This window comes from Coregonus clupeaformis, chromosome 1 (assembly GCF_020615455.1).
Source record: "Coregonus clupeaformis isolate EN_2021a chromosome 1, ASM2061545v1, whole genome shotgun sequence".
Lineage (NCBI taxonomy): Eukaryota > Metazoa > Chordata > Actinopteri > Salmoniformes > Salmonidae > Coregonus > Coregonus clupeaformis.
Window position 1 is genome coordinate 13,527,043 of NC_059192.1, and position 25,664 is coordinate 13,552,706.

Below are 25,664 nucleotides of genomic sequence, written 5' to 3' on the forward strand. Positions count from 1 at the left end.
GACTTACAGGAGCAATTAGGGTTAAGTGCCTTGCTCAAGGGCACATCGACATATTTTTCACCTAGTCGGCTCGGGGATTAGAACCAGCGACCTTTCGGTTACTGGCACAATGCTCTTAACCACTAAGCTACCTGCCGCCACTTCTCTCCCCACTGGGCCTCACGACTCCAGGAATCAATAACACTCCTTCAGCTGTCGTGGCAACCTGTAACCCATCATATAGGTATCCCTGCTATTTAACTCTCCTCACACCACACTGACTCAAAGACTGTCTGTCTGGCTGAGTGAAAGAGCGAGCCCCAGGTCTTCATTGATTGACTGTGCCAGTCATTGTGATAGCTGCTGCTTTCTACAACTCAGGACCAATGACCTGAATAACATTGTTCCACAGCTATACCAGGACAGAGAAGAATGGCTGAACTTCAGGTAGCTGTCATGTCAAGGAAAGAGCTTTTGTTAGGTTAACACAGTGAGATGAAACCATTTAAAAAAAAGAGTATTAATATAATTGGAGCCGATTCGCAGCAAAAAAGAATTCTGTCACATTTACTTTTATCATTCATCTGTACTGTACTGCACATAATGTAGGCCTGCTTGTATAACTTTACACTGTAATGCAGTACTTCATAATACACCCCACTTGATCTACTGACCTGACTTTTTTGATACAACCTCTCTTCCACAACACAACCTCTCTTCCACGATACAACCTCTCTTCTAAAATACAACCTCTCTTCACGATACAACCTCTCTTCCACGACACAACCTCTCTTCCACGACACAACCTCTCTTCCACAACACAACCTCTCTTCCACGATACAACCTCTCTTTTAAAATAGAACCTCTCTTACACGATACAACCTCTCTTTTAAAATACAACCTCTCTTCACGATACAACCTCTCTTCCACGACACAACCTCTCTTCCATGACACAACCTCTCTTCCACGATACAACCTCTCTTTTAAAATAGAACCTCTCTTCACGATACAACCTCTCTTCCACAACACAACCTCTCTTCCACGATACAACCTCTCTTCTAAAATAGAACCTCTCTTCCACGATACAACCTCTCTTCTAAAATAGAACCTCTCTTCACGATACAACCTCTCTTCCACGACACAACCTCTCTTCTAAAATAGAACCTCTCTTCACGATACAACCTCTCTTCCACGACACAACCTCTCTTCCACGACCCAACCTCTCTTCCACGACACAACCTCTCTTCCACCACACAATCTCTCTTCCAAAATACAATCTTCTTCCGCAATAGTGCCTCTCTCCATGGTCTCTACCAGGTCAACAACATACAGCAGCGGGAGGAATTGGAATATGTGAACAGCTGAACTTTAGGTTGACTTTGCCTTTAAGTGGTATGACGTGATGAGAGGGAACTGAGAGATCTGACTGATCTGACAAGGTGGGGCTCTTCAATCACACAGTGAGATGGCCTATAGAGAGTGCCTTTCCATCATCTCCCTCTATCACCCCCCATCACTCTCTATCTCCCTCTATCTCCCTCTATCTCCCTCTATCACCCTCTATATCCCCTATCACCCTCAATCTCCCTCTATCACCCTCTATCACCCTCCATCTCCCTCTGTCTCACTCTATCTAACTCTATCACCCTCTATCACCCTCCATCTCCCTCTATCACCCTCTTTCTTCCTCTATCACCATCTATCTCCCTCTATCACCCTCTATATCTCTCTATCCCACTATCCCCCTCTATCACCCTCTATCTCTCTCTATCTCCCTCTAACTCCCTCTATCACCCTCTATCATCCTCTTTCACCCTCCATCACCCTCTATCTCTCTCTATCACCCTCCATCACCCTCTATCACCCTCCAGCTCTCTCTATCTCCCTCTATCACTCTCTATCACCCTCTATCATCCTCTTTCACCCTCCATCACCCTCCATCACCTTCCATCACCCTCTATCACCCTCTATCACCCTCTCACTCTCTATCCCCCTCTATCCCCCTCTATCTCTCTCTATCTCCCTCTATCACCCTCTATCACCCTCTTTCACCCTCCATCTCCCTCCATCACCCTCTATCTCTCTCTATCACCGTCTAGCACCCTCTATCTCCCTCTATCACCCTCTATATCTCTCTATCCCACTCTATCCCCCTCTATCACCCTCTATCTCTCTCTATCACCCTCCATCACCCTCTATCACCCTCCAGCTCCCTCCATCTCCCTCTATCACCCTCCATCTCTCTCTATCACCCGCTAGCTCTCTCTATCTCCCTCTATCACTCTCTATCACCCTCTATCATCCTCTTTCACCCTCCATCACCCTCCATCACCTTCCATCACCCTCTATCACCCTCTATCACCCTCTCACTCTCTATCCCCCTCTATCCCCCTCTATCTCTCTCTATCTCCCTCTATCACCCTCTATCACCCTCTTTCACCCTCCATCTCCCTCCATCACCCTATATCTCTCTCTATCTCCCTCTATCACCATCTGCCTCCCTCTATCACCCTCTATCTCCCTCTATCACCCTCCATCTGCCTCTATCTCCCTCTATCACCCTCTATCACCCTCTATCTCTCTCTATCACCCTCTATCACCATATATCACCCTCTATATCCCCTATCAACCTCCATCTCTCTCTATCACCCTCTATCACCCTCTATCTCTCTCTATCACCCTCTATCACCATATATCACCCTCTATATCCTCTATCACCCTCAATCACCCTCTTTCACCCTCCTTCTCCCTCCATCACCCTCTATCTCTCTCTATCTCCCTCTATCACCATCTGCCTCCCTCTATCTCCCTCTATCACCCTCTATCACCCTCCATCTGCCTCTATCACCCTCTATCACACTCTATCACCCTCCAGCTCCCTCCATCTCCCTCTATCACCCTCCATCTCTCTCTATCACCCTCTATCACCATATATCACCCTCTATATCCCCTATCAACCTCCATCTCTCTCTATCACCCTCTATCACCCTCTATCTCTCTCTATCACCCTCTACCACCCTCCATCTCTCTCTATCACCCTCTATCACCCTCCATCTCCCTCCATCACCCTTTATCACCCTCTAGCTCTCTCTATCTCCCTCTATCACCTTCTATCTCCCTCTATCACCCTCTATCACACTCCACCTCCCTCCATCACCCTCTATCTCCCTCCATATCCCTCTATCACACTCTATCACCCTCCAGCTCCCTCCATCTCCCTCTATCACCCTCTATCACCCTCCATGTCCCTCTATCACCCTATTTCTCCCTCTATCACCCTCCATCTCCCTCTATCACCCTCTATCTCTCTCTCTCCCTCTATCCCCCTCTATAACCCTCTATCTCTCTCTATCTCCCCCTATCACCCTCTTTCACCCTCCATCCCCCTCCATCACCCTGTATCTCCCTCCATCACCCTCTATCTCCCTCTATCACCCTCTATCTCCCTATATCACCCTCTATCTCCCTCTATCACACTCTATACCCTCTATCTCCCTCTATCACCCACCATCTCCCTCTTTCACCCTCTATCACCCTCTTTCACCCTCCATCTCCCTCCATCACCCTCTATCACCCTCTATCTCCCTCTATCACCCTCTATCTCCCTCTATCACACTCCATACCCTCTATCTCCCTCTATCACCCACCATCTCCCTCTTTCACTCTCTATCACCCTCTTTCACCCTGTATCTCCCTCCATCACCCACTATCTCCCTCTATCACCCTCTATCTCCCTCTATCCCCCTCTATCACCCTCCAGCTCCCTCCATCTCTCTCTATCACTCTCTATCACCCTCTATCCCCCTCTATATCCCCTATCACCCACCATCTCTCTCTCTATCACCCTCTATCACCCTCTATCACCCTCCATATCCCTCCATCTCCCTCTATCACCCTCTATCACCCTCCATCTCCCTCTATCACCCTCTATCACTCTCTTTCACCCTCCTTCTCCTTCCATCACCCTCTATCTCTCTCTATCACCCTCTATCACCCTCTATCTCCCTCTATCACTAGCTGCCTCCTTCTATCTCCCTCTATCACCCTCTATCACCCTCCATCTCCCTCCATCACCCTTTATCACCCTCTAGCTCTCTCTATCTCCCTCTATCACCTTCTATCTTCCTCTATCACCCTCTATCACCCTCTATCACCCTCCAGCTCCCTCCATCTCCCTCTATCACCCTCTATCACCCTCTATCTCCGTGTATCACCCTGGATCACCCTCAATCTCCCTCTATCACCCTCTATCTCTCTCTATCACCCTCTATCACCATATATCACCCTCTATATCCCCTATCACCCTCCATCTCCCTATATCACCCTCTATCACCCTCCATCTGCCTCTATCTTCCTCTATCACCCTCTATCACACTCTATCACCCTCCAGCTCCCTCCATCTCCCTCTATCACCCTCTATCACCCTCTATCTCCGTGTATCACCCTGGATCACCCTCAATCTCCCTCTATCACCCTCTATCTCTCTCTATCACCCTCTATCTCCCTCTATCACCCTCTATCACCCTCTTTCACCCTCCATCTCCCTCTATCACCCTCTATCTCCCTCTATCACCCTTTATCACCCTCTAGCTCTCTCTATCTCCCTCTATCACCTTCCATCTCCCTCTATCACCCTCTATCACCCTCCATCTCCCTCCATCTCCCTCTATCACCCTCTATCACACTCTATCACCCTCCAGCTCCCTCCATCTCCCTCTATCACCCTCTATTTATTTATTTTGATTTCACCTTCATTTAACCAGGTAAGCCAGTTGAAAACAAGTTCTCATTTACAACTGTGACCTGGCCAAGATAAAGCAAAGCAGTGCGATAAAAACTACAACACAGAGTTACATATGCGGTAAAACAAAACATAAAGTCAAAAATACAACAGAAAATATATATACAGTGTGTGCAAATGTAGTTATGGAGGTAAGGCAATAAATAGGCTATAGTGCAAAATAATTACAACTAGTATTAACACTGGAATGATAGATGTGCAAGAGATGATGTGCAAATAGAGATACTGGGGTGCAAATGAGCAAAATAAATAACAATATGGGGATGAGGTAGTTGGGTGGGCTAATTGCACATCTATCATTCCAGTGTTAATAATAGTTGCAAAAATCTCTGAAGCTGGAGACTCTTATCTCCCTCAATAACTTTAAGCATCAGTTGTCAGAGCACCTTACCGATCACTGCACCTGTACACAGCCCATCTGAAATTAGCCCACCCAACTACCTCATCCCTATATTGTTATTTAATTTGCTCTTTTGCACCCCAGTATCTCTATTTGCACATAATCTCTTGCACATCTAGCATTCCAGTGTTAATACTATTGTAATTATTCTGCACTATAGCCTATTTATTGCCTTACCTCCATAACTTGCTACATTTGCACACACTGTATATATATTTTCTGTTGTATTTCTGACTTTGTTTTTTTTTACCCCATATGTAACTCTGTGTTGTTTTTGTTGCACTACTTTGCTTTGTCTTGGCCAGGTCGCAGTTGTAAATGAGAACCTGTTCTCAACTGGCTTACCTGGTTAAATAAAGGTGAAAAAAAAAAAAAAAAAAAAATTAATAATAATAATAATAATAAAAAATTTCAGATGGGCTGTGTACAGGTGCAGTGATCGGTAAGGTGCTCTGACAACTGATGCTTAAAGTTAGTGAGGGAGATAAGAGTCTCCAGCTTCAGAGATTTTTCAAATTCGTTCCAGTCATTGGCAGCAGAGAACTGGAAGGAATGGCGGCCAAAGGAGGTGTTGGCTTTGGGGATGACCAGTGAGATATACCTGCTGGAGCGCATACTATGGGTGGGTGTTGCTATGGTGACCAATGAGCTAATCACCCTCCATGTCCCTCTATCACCCTCTATCACCCTCCATCTCCCTCTATCACCCTCTATCTCTCTCTATCCCCCTCTATCACCCTCTATCTCCCTGTATCACCCTGGATCACCCTCAATCTCCATCTATCACCATCTATCACCCTCTATCTCCCTCTATCACCTTCTATCTCCCTCTATCTCCCTCTATCACCATCTATCACCCTCTATCTCCCTCTATAACCCTCTATCACCCTCTATCTCTCTCTATCTCCCTCTATCACCCTCTATCACTCTCTATCTCCCTCTTTCACCCTCTATCACCCTCTATCTCTCTCTATCTCCCTCTATAACCCTCTATCACTCTCTATCTCCCTCTATCACCCTCTCTCTTTTACTCTCTACCTTCCTCTCAGTCCTGGTGAGGTGATCTTGGTGTTTTATACTATAATTTTACATATTCCACTGACTTTCATACTATTGTATTGAAGGTGATTAGAAATAAGTCGTTTCTCATTCAGTCTTGCAAATCTTTATATTATGGACCTTTCCACAGACAAGACTAACCAACTTACCCCTGCAGAGCTTTCTCCCCAAACCAGTCTCCTTTGCCCAGGCCTCGCAGGTACACAGGCATATCATTGGAAGAATCCTCCCTGGTGACGTTCACCTGTAAGGAAAGGGATCAGCAGTCATTAATTGCTCTAATATTGGAGTCTCCTTCCAAAAAAAACCTGTGGCAGAGGAAAGGCCGCTAGACCAGTAAGCCTATGTTTTAAAATTACGATTTAACAGCAGGGAGTTCCATCACAAATAGAGTATATACTCTCATGAAGATGAGATCACCTCTTTCTGACATTGAACTAACCTCTACCGTAATCACCATAGTAGACAAGCCTTGGCTAGCCCCACAGACGCCTTGCACCTCTACCATTAATACACGCGCCTCTATTATAAAAAGGTTGGTCACCTTCCCCTTGCTGATGATGAAGAAGGTGTCCCCTCTGGCTCCCTGTCTGATGATGTACTCCCCGTCCCCGTAGTGCGTCTGTAGGGAGAGGAAGAGCAGTGTCACTCAACGATGTCATGAACTGTCCGAAGAGACCTGACAGAGTCCTCAGCGTCAGGCACTCAAACACCATGTTGAATCATCACCAGTCTGTCACGCTCTGGCTCCGGGACTGTGTATTTTGAGCCAGGGTGTGTTCATTTGGTTGTGTTGTATTTGGTTGTGTTTCATTGTTTGGTCGTGTGACTCCCAATCAGTGGTAACGAGTGTCAGCTGTCGGCTCGTTATCTCTGATTGGGAGCCATATTTAAACTGTCAGTGTTCACCTTAGTGTTGTGGGTTTTTGTTCCTTGTCAGTCATTGTAACGGAGGACTTCACGTTTCGTCATTGTTTGTTGTTTTCGTGTTTAGGCTTTAATTTAATAAAGTCATGTTCACCTTCAACGCTGCGCATTGGTCCTCCTCATTAGACGATCGTGACAGAAAAACCCACCAAGATGGGACCAAGCAGCGTGTCCAGGAGCCGTCGCCAGGGAGATCCCTCACAGATCTCCTTCGCCTCCTGGACTGGGTCAAGCCGAGTGAGGAGGAGAAGGGCTTGACACTATGGCAGAAGGGCGAGAGGCTGGCGAGGGATATGGAGACCTGGTCCACGGGTAGGAGAGACGCCCCGAAAATTTTTAGGGGGGGGCTCACGACGTCGGACCAGCAGGAGGCCGCGATAGAGCGGCCCAGTGGGTTGCCGGAGAAGGCCGCCGGGTTACGGGGGCCACTGGTCGAAGAGGGGATGGAGGAAGTAGAGGCACGGCGAGAGGTACTGGCGTGTGTTGCCAGTCCGGTCCGGCCCGTTCCAGATCCCGGTGTAGGACCAGTGGTGTGTGTCCCCAGTACAGTCCGGCCCATCCAAGCTTCCCGCACCAAGCCAGTGGTGTGCGTCGTCAGCCCGGCTCTGCCCGTGCCTGCTCTCCGCATCAAGCCTGTGGTGCGTCTCGTCAGCCCGGCTCTGCCCGTTCCTGCTCTCCGCACCAGGTCTGTGGTGCACGTCGCCAGCCCAGTCCGGCCCATTCCTGCTACTCGCAACAAGCCAAGGGTGCGAGTCGTCAGCCGGATTCAGCCCATTCCTGCTACTCGCACCAAGCCAAGGGTGCGAGTCGTCAGCCGGATTCAGCCCATTCCTGCTACTCGCACCAAGCCGAGGGTGCGAGTTGTCAGCCGGATTCAGCCCATTCCTGCTACTCGCACCAAGCCAGGGATGCGAGTCTTCAGCCTGGTGAGGCCTGTTCCGGCTCCACGCACCATGCAAAGGGTGCGTATCGTCTGCCAGGTCCGGTCCATTCCTGCCTCACGCGCCAAGCCAGGGGTGCGGCGTCGGCAGTCCTGATCCAGCTAACTGGGTCAGATCGGACTGGGGACACTGCGGGGGGATTGTAGTAGGGTGGTGGTCAAGCCCGGAGCCGGAGCCGCCTCCGAGGAGCAATACCCACCCAGCCCTTCCCTATTTGGGGTGTAGGCGCGGTCGGAGTCCGCGCCTTTAGGGGGTACTGTCACGCTCTGGCTCCGGGACTGTGTATTTTGAGCCAGGGTGTGTTCATTTGGTTGTGTTGTATTTGGTTGTGTTTCATTGTTTGGTCGTGTGACTCCCAATCAGTGGTAACGAGTGTCAGCTGTCGGCTCGTTATCTCTGATTGGGAGCCATATTTAAACTGTCAGTGTTCACCTTAGTGTTGTGGGTTTTTGTTCCTTGTCAGTCATTGTAACGGAGGACTTCACGTTTCGTCATTGTTTGTTGTTTTCGTGTTTAGGCTTTAATTTAATAAAGTCATGTTCACCTTCAACGCTGCGCATTGGTCCTCCTCATTAGACGATCGTGACACAGTCCCCCAATGTAGAATGGCCTTTAGGAAAATAGGATCACTGTGTACACAGACCATGTACTGACAGATATCAGTTGCGATGTTAAAAATAATACATTATCTTTTTCTGAATGAAACATCCTGCATTTGTCAGATTGTGACCATCACTCAGTGGGGGAAGAGAGTGAGAAAGCAGGGATCAATATGTGAAGTGTTTCCAATAATTACCCCAATAATGATCCCATTTTTACTAATACTGTTGAACTTTGTTCTAGTCCCGTGTAGCTCAGTTGGTAGAGCATGGCGTTTGCAACGCCAGGGTTGAGGGTTCGATTCCCACGGGGGGCCAGTATGAAAATGTATGCACTCACTAACTGTAAGTCGCTCTGGATAAGAGCGTGTTAAATGTTAAAGCTGTGTTCGTACCCATTGGATGCAGTGATCACAATATAGTGGCTATATCCAGGAAAGCCAAAGTTCCAAAAGCTGGGCCTAAAATAGTGTATAAGGGATCATACAAAAGATTTAGCTGTGGATGATGTTAAAAATATGTGTTGGTCTGATATGATTAATAAGTAGCATCCAGACACTGCATTTGATACATTTATGAAATTGCTTCTTCCAATTATTGATGAACATGCACCTGTTAAAAAACTGACTGTTAGAACTGTTAAGGCTTCATGGATTGATGAGGAATTGAAAAACTGTATGGTTGAAAGAGATGGGGCAAAAGGAGTGGATAATAAGACCGGCTGCACATCTGACTGGCTGACTTACTGCAAATTGAGAAATTATGTGACTAAACTCAACAAAAAGAAGAAGAAACTGTATTATGAAGCCAAGATCAATAATATAAAGTATGATGGAAACAAACTTTGGAGAACTTTAAATGAAATTATGGGCAGAAAGACCAATTCTATTCCATCAATCAGATGGCTTATTCATCACAAAACCATTTGATGTTGCCAATTATGTTAATGATTACGTCATTGACAAAGTGGGCAAACTTAGGCAGGAAATGCCAACAACGAACAGTGAGCCGTGCATAAATAAACAAATAATGAAAGAAAAGCATTGTAAGTTTGAATTTTGCAAAGATAGTGTGGGAGAGGTGCAACAATTACTGTTATCGATCAATAATGACAAACCTCCTGGCACTGACAACTCAGATAGAAAGCTACTGATGATGGTAGCTGACTCTAGGGCTGTTGCGGTAACTTTATTACTGCCACACCGGCAGTCATGAGTCATTACCTCAGTAAAATTCCATGTGACCGTTGAGTCACGGTAATCTCCATTGATGTACTCTGGACATGCCTTTGTAGTAACCAATTTGCTAACTATCATTAGGTCTTAATGTCCTGGTACTCAGGGCTCCATTGTCTCTCTAACCACTCTGACATCAATGTAAATGCAAACACTTATCATTAAAACAGTAGGCCTAAAGTACTTTTAAAACTCACCTCACTGTCATGATCAATTTGAAGAAAGAACTTCAACAGCAGGTTGAAACAGTGTAAAACATGGTTGTTGTGGATGTTGTTTCAAAGCCTAACACAACGAAATGGTGATGATTAACTCAAAACACCCATATGCATATTAGAACTTATGCATATGCATAGGCTTATGAGGCCAAGCCTGAAAAAAAAAACGGAATTAAAATTATGATTGTGCCGTTATAAAATGCATAGCCTATCGCATAATACGCATTGCAGAAAAACATAAAACAAAACTAATTTAAGATGTCTTCGGTACATAATTGGTCTAGCCTATACTCCAAAATTAAACAAATTCTAGTAATCGCCTTTGAGTGTGTACTGTATTATTATACATTCTGGATGGACTGGTTACCTTATGCAACGCTCTAAACTTTCTATCCATGAGTCTTGGAGAGAACGGAGAGGCCTAGGCAATGCTGTTGGTTCATTGATTGTGCATGGCTGCTTACAGTTAGCCTACAATTAGTTAATTTGTATTTGATTTTGAATAGCCTAATAATAGGGATTTTTTTATATTTTCATAATTAATTGAGTGACCTTCAGAATATCTCATCCACTCTTTCCTTTCTTAACCTGTCAACAGTTTAGTGAAATATGTTTCATTGCGAAAACATGTTACTATTCATGTTCCCGAACAGATTTCACTTGGTTTCCCAAATTAAGCACTTGGTAACTGAAGGAACAGGGTTGGAGAGCCCATGGCATACAGAATTTGGGCAGTATATCACCTGTCGCGCAGCGAGAGCATGTTCCTCAAACAGTGGTTGATGTGTGGAGTGAAATACAGTTGAAGTCGGAAGTTTACATACAAGTACTTAGGTTGGAGTCATTAAAACTTGTTTTTCAACCACTCCACAAATTTCTTGTTAACAAACTATAGTTTTGGCAAGTCGGTTAGGACATCTACTTTGTGCATGACACAAGTCATTTTTCCAACAATTGTTTACAGACAGATTATTTCACTTATAATTCACTGTATCACAATTCCAGTGGGTCAGAAGTTTACATACACTAAGTTGACTGTGCCTTTAAACAGCTTGGAAAATTCCAGAAAATGATGTCATGGCTTTAGAAGCTTCTGATAGGCTAATTGACATCATTTGAGTCAAGGTGTACCTGTTGGAGGTGTACCTGTGGATATATTTCAAGGCCTACCTTCAAACTCAGTGCCTCTTTGCTTGACATCATGGGAAAATCAAAAGAAATCAGCCAAGACCTCGTGAAAAATTGTAGACCTCCACAAGTCTGGTTCATCCTTGGGAGCAATTTCCAAAAGCCTGAAGGTACCACGTTCATCTGTACAAACAATAGTACGCAAGTATAAACACCGTGGGACAACGCAGCCGTCAGACCTCTCAGGAAGGAGACGCGTTCTGTCTCCTAGAGATGAACGTACTTTGGTGCGAAAAGTGCAAATCAATCCCAGAACAACAGCAAAGGACCTTGTGAAGATGCTGGAGGAAACAGGTACAAAAGTATCTTGTGGTCCTCTGTAGCTCAGCTGGTAGAGCACGGTGCTTGTAATGCCAGGGTAGTGGGTTTGATCCCCGGGACCACCCATACACAAAAAAATGTATGCACGCATGACTGTAAGTCGCTTTGGATAAAAGCGTCTGCTAAATGGCATATTATTATTATATTATCTATATCCACAGTGAAACAAGTCCTATATCGACATAACCTGAAAGGCCGCTCAGCAAGGAAGAAGCCACTGCTCCAAAACCGCCATAAAAAAGACAGACTACGGTTTGCAACTGCACATGGGGACAAAGATCGTACTTTTTGGAGAAATGTCCTCTGGTCTGATGAAACAAATGACCATCGTTATGTTTGGAGGAAGAAGGGGTCACTTGCAAGCTGAAGAACACCATCCCTACCGTGAAGCACGGGGGTGGCAGCATCATGCTGTGGGGGTGCTTTGCAGCAGGAGGGAATGGTGCACTTCACAAAATAGATGGCATCATGAGGAAGGAAAATGATGTGGATATATTGAAGCAACATCAGTCAGGAAGTTAAAGCTTGGTCGCAAATGGGTCTTCCAAATGGACAATGACCCCCAGCATACTTCCAAAGTTGTGGCAAAATGGCTTAAAGACAACAAAGTCTAGGTATTGGAGTGGCCATCACAAAGCCCTGACTTCAATCCTATAGAAGATTTGTGGGCAGAACTGAAAAAGTGTGTGCGAGCAAGGAGGCCTACAAACCTGACTCAGTTACACCAGCTCTGTCAGGAGGAATGGGCCAAAATTCACCTAACTTATTGTGGGAAACTTTTGACCCAAGTTAAACAATTTAAAGGCAATACTACCAAATACAATTTTTTTTTTTACATTTTAGCAGACGCTCTTATCTAGAGCGACTTACAGTTAGTGAGTGCATACATTTTTCATACTGGCCCCCCGTGGGAATCAATCCATATCTCATCATTCCACTTGTTTTGTCTTGTCTATTACACACACCTGGTTCATATCCCCTCATTAGTACATGTATAAGTGTTCCCTCTGCCCCCCTTGTCCTTGTGGGTGATTGTTTAATGTGAGGAGAGAGTAGCTTGGTTGAGCTACGTGTATTTTGTATTGACGGGGTATATTTTCCCCGTGTGCCAACTCCAATGGCGACAGCTAGTCTTACTGGGGTCCGACACAAAACGAAAAATACATTACAGACAAAATAATTTACAATTTACATACATTTAAAAACATTAACATGTAGCATGTGTGTATGTGTGCATCTATCAGTTACACATAGATGTCAGTATGTACACACAACTAGTAGGTCACATGGGGGAGATGCATTGCGCCGTGAGGTGTTGCTTTATTGGTTTTTTGAAACCAGGTTTGCTGTTCACTTGCGGTATACAGTACCAGACAAAAGTTTGGATACACCTACTCATTTTTTGTAGAATAATAGTGAAGATATCAAAACTATGAAATAACACATATGGAATCATGTAGTAACCAAAAAAGTATTAAACAAATCAAAATATATTTTATATTTTAGGTTCTTCAAAGTAGCCACCCTTTGCCTTGATGACAGCTTTGCACACACTTGGCATTCTCTCAACCAGCTTCATCAGGAATGATTTTCTAGCAGTCTTGAAGGAGTTCCCACATATGCCGAGCACTTGTTGGCTGCTTTTGCTTCACTCTGCGGTCCAACTCATCCCAAACCATCTCAATTGGGTTGAGGTCGGGAGATTGTGGAGGCCAGAACAACTGATGCAGCACTCCATCACTCTCCTTCTTGGTCAAATAACCCTTACACAGCCTGGAGGTGTGTTGGGTCATTGTCCGGTTGAAAAACAAATGATAGTCCCACTAAGCGCAAACCAGATGGGATGGCATATCGCTGCAGAATGCTGTGGTAGCCATGCTGGTTAAGTGTGCCTTGAATTCTAAATAAATCACCAACAGTGTCACCATCAAAGCACCCCCACACCATCACACCTCCTCCTCGATGCTTCCCGGTGGGAACCACACATGCGGTGATCATCCGTTCACCCATCTCACAAAGACATGGCGGTTGGAACCAAAGATCTCAAATTTGGACTCATCAGACCAAAGGACAGATTTCCACCGGTCTAATGTCCATTGCTCGTGTTTCTTGGCCCAAGCAAGTCTCTTCTTCTTATTGGGGTCGTTTAGTGGTGGTTTCTTTGCAGCAATTTGACCATGAAGGCCCGATTCACGTAGTCTCCTCTGAACAGTTGATGTTGAGATGTGTCTGTGACTTGAACTCTGTGAAGCATTTATTTGGGCTTCAAATTCTGACGCTGGTAACTCTAATGAACTTATCCTCTGCAGCAGAGGTAACTCTGGGTATTCCTTTCCTGTGACAGTCCTCATGAGAGCCAGTTTCATCTAAGCACTTGATGGTTTTTGCGACTGCACTTGAATAAACTTTCAAAGTTCTTGAAATTTTCCGGATTGACTGACCTTCTTGTCTTAAAGTAATGATGGACTGTCATTTCGCTTTGCTTATTTTAGCTCTTCTTGCCATAATATGGACTTGGTCTTTTACCAAATAGGGCTATCTTCTGTATACCCCCCTACCTTGTCACAACACAACTGATTACCTCAAACGCATTAAGAAGGAAATTCCACAAATTAACTTTTAACAAGGCACACCTGTTAATTGAAATGCATTCCAGGTGACTACCTCATGAAGCTGGTTGAGAGAATGACAAGAGTGTGCAAAGATGTCATCAAGGCAAAGGGTGGCTACTTTGAAGAATCTCAAATGTAAAACATGTTTTGATTTGTTTAACACTTTTTTGGTTACTACATGATTCCATATGTGTTATTTCATAGTTTTGATGTCTTCACTATTATTCTACAATGTTGAAAATAGTAAAGATAAATACAAATCAGTAGGTGTGTCCAAACCTTTGACTGGTACTGTATAAGATGGAAGGGCGTTCCATGCACTCATGGCTCTGTATAATACTGTATGTTTCCTTGAATTTGTTCTGGACCTGGGGACAGTGAAAAGACCCCTGGTGGCATGTCTGGTGGGGGATGTGTGTGTGTAAGTTGACTATGCAAACAATTTGGAATTTCCAAAACTTCATGTTTCTTATAAAACAAGAAGTGATGCAGTCAGTCTTTCCTCAACTCTTAGCCAAGAGAGACTGGCATGCATAGTATTAATATTAGCCCTCTGATTACAATGAAGAGCAAGACGTGCTGGGCCAGCTGCAGCTTAACTAGGTCTTTCTTTGCAGTTCTTGACCATATGACTGGACAATAATCAAGATAAGATCAAACTAGAGCCTGCTGGACTTGCTTTGTGGAGTGCGGTGCCAAAAAAGCAGAGCATCTCTTTAATATGGACAGACCTCTCCCCATCTTTATAACCATTGAATCTATACGTTTTGACCATGACAGTTTACAATCTAAGGTAACACCAAGTAATTTAGTCTCCTCAACTTGTTCAACAGCCACACCATTCATTACCAGACTCAGCTGAGGTCTAGAACTTAGGGAATGATCTGTACCAAATACAATGCTCTTAGTTTTAGAGATGTTCAGGACCAGTTTATTACTGGCCACCCATTCCAAAACAGACTGCAACTCATTGTTAAGGGTTTCAGTGGCTTCATTAGCTGTGGTTGCTGATGCATATATGGTTGAAACATCAGTATACATGGACACTCATGCTTTGTTGAATGCCAGTGGCAGGTCATTGGTAAAAATAGAAAAGAGGAGGGCCTAGAGAGCTGCCCTGTGGTACACCACACTTGACATGTTTGACATTACAGAAGCTTCCATTTAAGAAAACCCTCTGAGTTCTATTAGACAGATAACTCTGAATCCATGATATGGCAGAGGTTGAAAAGCCATAAGACATAACAACAGGTTATGGTCAATAATATCAAAGGCTGCACTGAAATCTAACAGTACAGCTTCCACAATCGTCTTATTATCAATGTATTTCAACCAATAATCAGCCATTTGTGTCAGTGCAGTACATGTTAAGCATGCTGAAAGTCTGTTGTTAATTTTTTTACAGAGAAATAGCATTGTATTTTTCCAACACTTTGCTAAGAGTTGGCAACAAGCTGATAGGTCTGCTGTTAGAACCAGTAAAGACCACGTTACCACTCTTGGGTAGTGGAATGACTTTGGCTTCACACCAGGACTGAGGACAAATACTTTCTTCTAGGCTCAGATTAAAGATATGACAGATAGGAGTGGCAATAGAGTCAGGTAGGGCTGTGGCGGTCATTACATTTTGTCAGCCGGTTAATGTCATGCAAAAGAGGGCCGGTCTCACGGTAATTGACCTTTAATTAACATAAACAGGTTTAGCATCTCCAGGCCTCCACGGATACATCTACATTTAAAAAAGTATAATACATCTATTTAATATACACCATCACAATAAATCCATTATTTATTTTAGTTAGGTCTAAAGAAACATGATGATATAAAGAAAATGTATTTCAGAAGTGCTCAGCGTATGTGGGAACTCCTTCAAGACTGTTGGAAAATCATTCCTCATGAAGCTAGTTGAGAGAATGCCAAGTGTGTGCAAAGCTGTCATCAAGGCAAAGGGTGGCTACTTTGAAGAACCTAAAATATAAAATATATTTTGATTCGTTTAACACGTTTTTGGTTACTACATGATTCCATATGTGTTATTTCATAGTTTTGATGTCTTCACTATTATTCTACAATGTAGAAAATAGTAGAAATAAAGAAAAATGAGTAGGTGTATCCAAACTTTTGAGTGGTACTGTATACCGCAAGTGAACAGCAAACCTGGATTCAAAAAACAAATAAAGCAACACCTCACGGCACAACACATCTCCCCCATGTGACCTACTAGTTGTGTGTATATACTGACATGTATGTGTAACTGATAGATGCACACACACACACTACATGTTAATGTTTTTAAATGTATGTAAATTGTAAAGTATTTTGTCTGTAATGTCTTTTTCGTTTTGTGTCGGACCCCAGTAAGACTAGCTGTCGCCATTGGCGTTGGCTAATGGCGATCCTAATTAGTCAAATCAATTCCCTGCTCAGATGTGGTCTGAGAGAAAGAGGGGGAGCAATTTTGATGCTGGGGAAGTGGTAGATAAAGTAGAAGCCTTTTAATTTCATGTTGTGCTAATTTAATAATAATATAATATTATTATATTCTATATGATATACTCTACATGTCATTTCTGTTGTCATTCATTCTCGCTCTGACTGCTACCCCCTGTTGTGTAGCAGTGAGCCGTTCTAAAGTACCAATCAGGGACGACCCTCAGAGTATTCCTTCCTGACACTTCACTGAGCTGGTTTACTCTTGCATTCTGGGAGGCCACAAAGCAGCAGCAGCCCAGGTTTCAGGGTCACAACGTATCAAATTACCTGCTTTTATTTCCCACTGTTTGGTTTTCAGAGAGGCAGGAAGTCAACTGAGCTTTTGTGCAGGCGGCACTAATTTAACTTGGACTTTGGTGGAGGGACTAATGAAACACAGTAGGGATGATATTTTTATTAAAAAGTACTAAAGTACATTAGCAATGATAAATAAATAGGTCTGAGGTAAAAGTAGATTTAAATAATACATCACAGACCAATAGTACCAGGTTTTTATGGATTGATGGCAGATGACAGCTTTGACTTTCACGTCAAAGTTGGGTACATCAAGAAGACAGAGATTAACAGGTGCTGGAAGCCTGGCCCCCAGATTCATTTAAAATAGACAGCAGAACCATTTAAATTAAGATGGAGTGAAGCGGAGAGTCATGAATCGTAAATGAGATTCCGTGGTATATTGGGCAGGCTTATCAAGGGGAAATGATGGCCTGTACTGTATTGTATGTAGCATCGCTATGCATCAAATAATAAATAAATAAATGGTATTCAAAGAGGAAATCCTATTTCTTATCATCTATATTCAATGATGATTGACAGGTTGTGGTAAAATTCATTTTTACATTCCTCTCACTCTCTCAGCCTGAGACTATCGATTGATAATAGCTGCTTAATTATCCTCCTTCTTCTTCCATATTTGAGGGCACAGCTGTTTGGGAGGATGGCAGATAATGACGGGAGTCGAGACGAGTCGTCACACACATTAAGGCAACCCTCACACATCAGCTGGAAAACAGTGAACTCTTGACATGCTCTGCTCTGCTCCGTATGGGCCAGAACAGAACAGTATTGGAACGGGGAACGTCTGGAATTAAAAATAAACCTCTACTCCCAACCCAACCACTGCCTGACTAGTCACACATCAATAGTAGGATCCTGGGGGTTTGATACCACTATGATTAATACCTGCAATGTTTACATTCTTTATCCGTTGATACTGTCCAGTTTCTTTATACCAGGCATCATGGTATGTTCCTCCCGCTCTTGAATGACTGTATAGTAAGTGACTTTAAACAAACACAGCTTACTGATTTACTTTTAGAGAGTAAAGAGTGTTTATGCGAGTCAGTATTCATTTACCAGACAGGCTGGGTAGGGAGGAACAGTCATCATCAGTAACTAAGGTGAACTGTCTTTCAACAGCTCTTTCTAGTTTCTTCCTGTGCTTTAGTATATTTTTAGGCCTGGGAGAAAATGTCACCAGTATTCATTGTAGCTGCAAAGAGAAAAATCCATTAAGATGGAGAAGAAAGAAATCAATGGCTAATTTAAGGGAACATGACATTTTGGGCTGACCCAGACTTTGTTTTTCTTTCTCCCAAATTGAAATATACCACCTGTGTCATGAGAGGTTTCTGCCAAGGAATGGGCATTCCAACGAGTAGAAGACAGATATGTGTCCCTATAAAGTAGCAAAACTATACAGCATGAATAGTGCATTTAACCGCATATAACATCATAACACCTTTTTCATCTCACTTTAAAGATGAATTGAGCGGTGATTAAAGTTATAACTTACCAGAATAATCTTATTTTCATTATGAATGGTGGCTAAACATCAAACAGTAGTCTTGGAGGTGTAATGGGTATTTCTCATTATGTATATACCAGTAAAGAGAGGAAAGGCTGAACTGTGATGATGAAAAGGGGCCCTCGCAGATGCAGAAAATTCTGCTCCACAACACTAAATTACTTCTTTACTTCTTATCTTTACTTATCTACCACTTTATTTTACACAAATCAGTTACTTTCTTACTTGGGTACCCCTAACTCCTTTGGTTTCTGTGTGGCAAGAGAACCGAAGACCTACACTTCTGTTTTGCTATACAGAGACTGTTAGCTGATGTGGGTGGTTACATGATGAGTTTGTTACTCTGCTCAGCAGTGCTTGACTTGGGAAGGAGCTCACCGGAGTAGAGTACCAGCACCTCAAATGTTCTACTGCTACTCCTGGACAGTGCATTCGGAAAGTATTCAGACCCCTTGACTTTTTCCACATTTTGTTACGTTACAGCCGTATTCTAAAATAGATTTTTCTTAAATTAATCTCATCAATCTACACACAATACCCCATAATGACAAAGCAAAAACTGGTTTTTAGAAATGTTTGCAAATGTATTAAAAATAAAAAACAGAAATATAACATTTATATAAGTATTCAGACCCTTTACTCAGTACTTTGTTGAAGCACCTTTGGCAGCGATTACAGCCTTGCGTCGTCTTGGGTATGACGCTACAAGCTTTTCACACCTGCATTTGGGGAGTTTCTCCCATTCTTCTCTGCAGATCCTCTCAAGCTCGCTCAGGTTGGATGGGGGGCGTCGCTGCGCAGCTATTTTCACGTCTCTCCAGAGATGTCCGATCGGGATCAAGTCTGGGCTCTGGCTGGTTTGTCATTATGGGGTATTGTGTGTAGATTGATGAGGAAATGCTTTTACTTAACCCATTTTAGAATAAGGCTGTAACGTAACTAAATGTGGAAAAATTCAAGGGGTCTGAATAAAGTATTGTGGAGTTCCTGCATCTAAAAATAAACAGTACCTATTTCAGTCCAAGTCAAACACTGCTGCCCAGTCATCCGTTTCCATAGAAAACCGCGCCGCAAGGTTCTGTCAAAGATTTTTATTGTGTCTGTCACAATAAAAAATAGGGATAGGCCATAGTGAAGAGGTGGGGCTTTAGGATGGACTGGAGGATGGCTGGAGGGAGGGTGTTCGAGAGCCTTGGAGGAATACCATGGGCTTCCTATGTGTTTTAAAGTAGATTCTCCTGTTATCATGGAGGATAGCCTGGGGGTTCTCCCTATAGATATCCCACAGGAGTCTTATCCTTATCCCACACTGCAAGGCTCTAGGAGATTGTTCCATAATCCAGCCACTTGAGAAGCCTCCATAGCACGTCTTTTGAGGAAAACATTACTACTTGAATGCATAAGTATTAGTCGCATGCACGGACACGCACACACACACACACACACGCACACACACACACACACACACACACACACACACACACACACACACACACACACACACACACACACACACACACACACACACACACACACACACACACACACACACACACACACACACACACACACACACACTCCTCTGTTTTTCACCTGAAATGATGACTGACAGTAAGTAATGAGAGAAATCTTTCTGAGGCTTAAACAAAATGCCATGCATCACAGATGTTGTTGGAGACTTGGGTTTTCCTGAGGTTCCTAACGTTCTCATCCGTAACCTGTACCACTGGGTGTCCTCATTTAAATCATGTTAGTGCAGTGATTGTCTATTATTTTAGGATACACTGAAGCTAAACACTACTGTAGTTAGTTAGAGGTAGAAAACACAGCACATATTGTATCCAGAGAGGATTGTGTTCACACAGAGGTGCAACACCTCAGTGTTAACGTTGATAACTATGCTTTATGACTTTTTGTTAATCATCTAGGCAAATCCCCATGACAGCAAACTATTTGCAAGAAACCAACGTTTCTAATTCTGCTTGTCATTACCTTAACTGTATATTTCACTGCTGCTCAAATTAAATAAGTGCTGCTACGCAATTATCGACAGTAGATCTGTCTAATACATTTTCTCTATCATGAGAACAGCAACATGATGAAGCACAGACAGAAATTCACTGCACTGTTACAAATGGTAAGAAATGGACTAATGGCTATTTGTGACACAGGGGTGACATTTGGGTGAGGAGATTGTCCGTGTTGTTTCATTCCATGGTGAGGCTGCATATAGTCTGATCGATTCTACTGTCTTCTGGCGATGTATACAGGCAGGTACACACACAATCACACACACGCACGAACGCATGCACACACAACACACGCGAACAACATGCAAACACACATCGCCGGTGATCTCACCTACACCACACTGAATGGCAGCACATTCATCATCAGCCCCCTGTGGAGCACCCCTCAACTGTTTGAACATTCTGGGTTTTCCTCATGTTTTATTTCAGTCAGTGGACAGAGTCAGAGGGATATTGTCTTGGTAGTCAGTGGGGCATTCTGGGTCTGAACATAGAAATAAAATATGAATTCAAGTTTAATTCGTCTGAAACTACACGGCACTATGGGTTGAATTTGGTGTAATGTGACTGTTCATCAAATACTGTTTTATCATATGAACCATAACTCAGACGTATGTTTTCCCTTTGCATGTCATTCTATTGTTGTTCTGTAAGGGGTTAGAGAAGTCAATTTGACTCAGAAGCAGCAGTTGGTGCCAATGAAAACTGAGGCCAACGCGTTAACAAACAAAACATGGTTAGATATATAGGTTGGTTTAGGAATAAGGATGTGTGTTCTTAATGGAGCTAATCCTCTATTGATACAATAGATTAAAAGAACCATGAAATAATGTATTTGATTCACTTGTGATTTTTGTGGTAATACTTAAGTTGACAATAATAGAGAAAGTCTGCCTGAATTATATTTTTCTCATTTTAATTGCCAAATGTTCTTTGGAAACCAGTTATACTGGAGGTCAAGTCATCCAATTAACTTGGAACAGCAGAGAGATTCTTGTTGGAAATTAACAAGCATAAAATATTGGAGGTGAAGGACTGTAGAGACTTAATGTAATATGTCTGTGTTTCTCAAGTGGTCCTAAGGACCCCCGTACCACCGTTTTGGGAAACATCTGCATGCCAATGAATAATAAAATGATTAGCAATCTGCTCTGAAGTTGTGATTACAACTGTAATTGCTCCCTCTCACTCATAGACCAGAAAGTAGACACTGTTCATTGTAATAATCTGATCAGAGCCAGAATGGTTTTCCTGACCATGTGACCTGACTAGGAATACGCCTGGGCCCTAGTTATAGTCTAGTGTACAGTCGTGGTCAAAACTTTTGAGAATTACACAAGTATTGGTCTTCACGAAGTTCGCTGCTTCAGTGTTATGAGATATTTTTGTCAGATGTTACTATGGTATACTGAAGTATAATTACAAGCATTCCATAAGTGTCAAAGGCTTTTATTGACAATTACATTACGTTTATGCAAAGAGTCAATATTTGCAGTGTTGACCCTTCTTTTTCAAGACCTCTGCAATCTGCCCTGGCATGCTGTCAATTAACTTCTGGGCCACATCCTGACTGATGGCAGCCCATTCTTGCATAATCAATGCTTGGAGTTTGTCAGAATTTGTGGGTTTTTGTTTGTCCACCCGCCTCTTGAGGATCGACCACAAGTTCTCAATGGGATTAAGGTCTGGGGAGTTTCCTGGCCATGGACCCAAAATGTCTATGTTTTGTTCCCCTAGCCACTTAGTTATCACTTTTGCCTTATGGCAAGGTGCTCCATCATGCTGGAAAAGGCATTGGTTGTCACCAAACTGTTATTGGATGGTTGGGAGAAGTTGCTCTCGGAGGATGTGTTGGTACCATTCTTTATTCATGGCTGTGTTCTTAGGCAAAAATGTGAGTGAGCCCACTCCCTTGGCTGAGAAGCAACCCCACACATGAATGGTCTCAGGATGCTTTACTGTTGGCATGACACAGGACTGATGGTAGCGCTCACCTTGTCTTCTCCGGACAAGGTGTTCTCCGGATGCCCCAAACAATCGGAAAGGGGATTCATCAGAGAAAATGACTTTACCCGAGTCCTCAGCAGTCCAATCCCTGTACCTTTTGCAGAATATCAGTCTGTCCCTGATGTTTTTCCTGGAGAGAAGTGGCTTCTTTGCTGCCCTTCTTGACACCAGGCCATCCTCCAAAAGTCTTCACCTCACTGTGCGTGCAGATGCACTCACACCTGCTTGCTGCCATTCCTGAGCAAGCTCTGCACGGGTGGTGCCCCGATCCCGCAGCTGAATCAACTTTAGGAGACGGTCCTTCCGCTTGCTGGACTTTCTTGGGCGCCCTGACGCCTTCTTCAAAACAATTGAACCTCTCTCCTTGAAGTTCTTGATGATTCGATAAATGGTTGATTTAGGTGCAATCTTACTAGCAGCAATATCCTTGCCTGTGAAGCCCTTTTTGTGCAAAGCAATGATGACGGCACGTGTTTCCTTGCAGGTAACCATGGTTAACAGAGGAAGAACAATGATTTCAAGCACCACCCTCCTTTTAAAGCTTCCAGTCTGTTATTCTAACTCAATCAGCATGACAGAGTGATCTCCAGCCTTGTCCTCGTCAACACTCTCACCTGTGTTAACGAGAGAATCACTGACATGATGGCAGTTGGTCCTTTTGTGGCAGGGCTGAAATGCAGTGGAAATGTTTTTGGGGGATTAAGTTCATTTTCATGGCAAAGAGGGACTTTGCAATTAATTGCAATTCATCTGATCACTCTTCATGACATTCTGGAGTATATGCAAATTGCCATCCTCAAAACTGAGGCAGCAGACTTTGTGAAAATTAGTATTTGTGTCATTCTCAAAACTTTTGACCACGACTGTACAGTTTTTCTTGGTCATGTCACGTGGTCATGAAAATCTCGCAGGTGGACGTTTATTGTCATGAGTCTTGCCCTGGAGGCAGAACTGAGCGATTTCCGCTAGAAGAAGTCCAAATTGGCTATATTGTAAAAATGTATGAACTTAAGTTAAGGTTAGGGCTAGGCATTAGGGTTAGCAGTGTGGTTAAGGTTAGGGTTAAGGTTAGATTTGATGACTTTGTGGCTGTGCTAGATAGTGACCACTCTGCAGAGCTGCCTTCAGAACAAGATGCATGACGAAAAACACCAACCTGCGAACATTTCATGGCCCTAATTCTGATGTCTACTCTCTAGACTGAAATCTACAGAGACAGTATTGCAGTCATAGTTAGCTCAGATGTTGTCACGGTGAGTTTTACCTCAGGTTGTGTCTGGTGAGCTATTGACTGCAGAAGAGAACTCAAATAAATTCAAATGGCTCTGTCAGACCAGGACAGGAGACCTGAAATGCACTTCCACTACTATGAAGAGTGCAATGACTACAAATTGCAACTTAGTTACATTTCCAGAGAAACCTCTATTAAAATGTGAATATCCACAGTATAATAATCATTACGACTTATCCAGGCAATCAATTCTTCATCATGTAATGATATGGTTTATAATTTGGGGAAATGTAAAGAAATTGCTCAATTACACAGTCAATGAAACAGATGTAAACTCATCCGCACCCATTGCCACAACCCTTTTAATTGGAGGTAACTTCACTAAGTTCCACCAGGACACTTAGGAAACTCACCTCTTCCATCACATCGGCAAGCTTGCTGAGTATTTCTTCTGAAAGGCCTTGGAATGTTGGAACACTGTTGGGGAGAGGGAGAGAGGTAGAGAGTGAAAGTTAGCTGTTTTGGAGCATTCAGACACAAGGTGAAGCCAACAGTTCATGCTGTTCCTGGCTGGTTGACAATACTAGGTTCTGTGGAGCTTCATGACTTGCAAATCATCGCCCACCACAGCAATAAACACTGTTTATTCACATAAATCACACATCATCAATATTCTGTTTTCTGTCATTCTGCTCATCTAGCTCTGTAACTAAGCCAAAAGACACAATGGGCTAGCAGAGCAAGTATACAGCATTTATGTAAAAAACAGCACAGCAGGTTGCATGACAGAGTGGAGTCTGTATGACTGACTACAGGGAGACAGAGAGAACAAAACCAAGTAAGACCACATAATGTACGTATATAGACACAGCTGTGGCAGCACCCTTATGGAAAGAACACCTGCATTTCACGTGATCACATGTGATCTTGTGTGATCTCATGTGATCACATGTGATTTAATGTGATAACATGTGACAACATGTGAAGCAACATGTGCTAACACAAAACTACACATATGATTACATGTGAGCACGTGAGAACATGATCTCATGTGAAATTAATGTGACAACATGGGGATGTAATGTTTAGAATACTTTAAAAGGAATCATTTACATTAATTCAATCAGTCATGGTCCCCTGCTGGTTTTGTCTAGTTCCCGGTTTGTTCCAAGGACGTTTTTAGTTAAGTTCTCAGAACGTTGCGTCATGGTCCCCTAGAGGTTTTTGTCTAGTTTAGGTGAAAACACGGTAAATCTACAACTAGATACTGTATTTTTACAGCTAATTTAAGGTATTAATGGACAACATGCTGAATCCTTTGGATTCAACCTCAATTGGGATTTGAACTCACAACCTCCTTGTTTTTAGCAATCTGAAGGTCCTGCTGAGCCACCAGGTCATGGACATAATGGAGATTGGCTATATATTTATTGCCAAGAATACATTTCTGCACTTTGGCTAAAGTTGCAGTAAAAATAAAGTAAATATATACAACAACTTGACAGTATGCTACTGTATTCTGATTTAAATTACTGTAAAATCTTGTACTGTGAACTCAGCCTTAAAAGGGATTTGAACTAATAACCCCTTGCTCACTACCAACCTGTAATGTCCTGCTACAATGCAGCTACACCACCAGATCTGTGGATGTAAAAGAGATATGGCCACAGACTTATTGGCAAGAATGCATTTCTGCACTTTGATAAAAGCTGCCCAGAATCAAGTAAATAATTGTACAATTGAGGAGCGTGAGGAGCACATAGCCAGCAAAGCAAGAAAATAAATTGGTCGACCACAGGCACATTGGAGCAGTCTG

General features: G+C 43.2%; 1 protein-coding gene across 3 annotated transcripts in view; it reads right to left on the reverse strand.

Annotated features, from left to right (window-relative positions):
* The window catches only part of LOC121532297 (cGMP-dependent protein kinase 1), a 215,892-nt gene that overhangs the window by 37,076 nt on the left and 153,152 nt on the right, over positions 1-25,664 (reverse strand). For all 3 annotated transcript variants that reach the window (XM_041838310.2, XM_041838196.2, XM_041838285.2), the window contains exons 5-7: positions 24,262-24,325; positions 6,784-6,861; positions 6,389-6,483 (exon numbers count right to left, since the gene is read on the reverse strand). In XM_041838310.2, the coding sequence (XP_041694244.1) occupies positions 6,389-6,483; positions 6,784-6,861; positions 24,262-24,325 (237 nt within the window). The remainder of the gene's footprint in view (positions 1-6,388; positions 6,484-6,783; positions 6,862-24,261; positions 24,326-25,664) is intronic.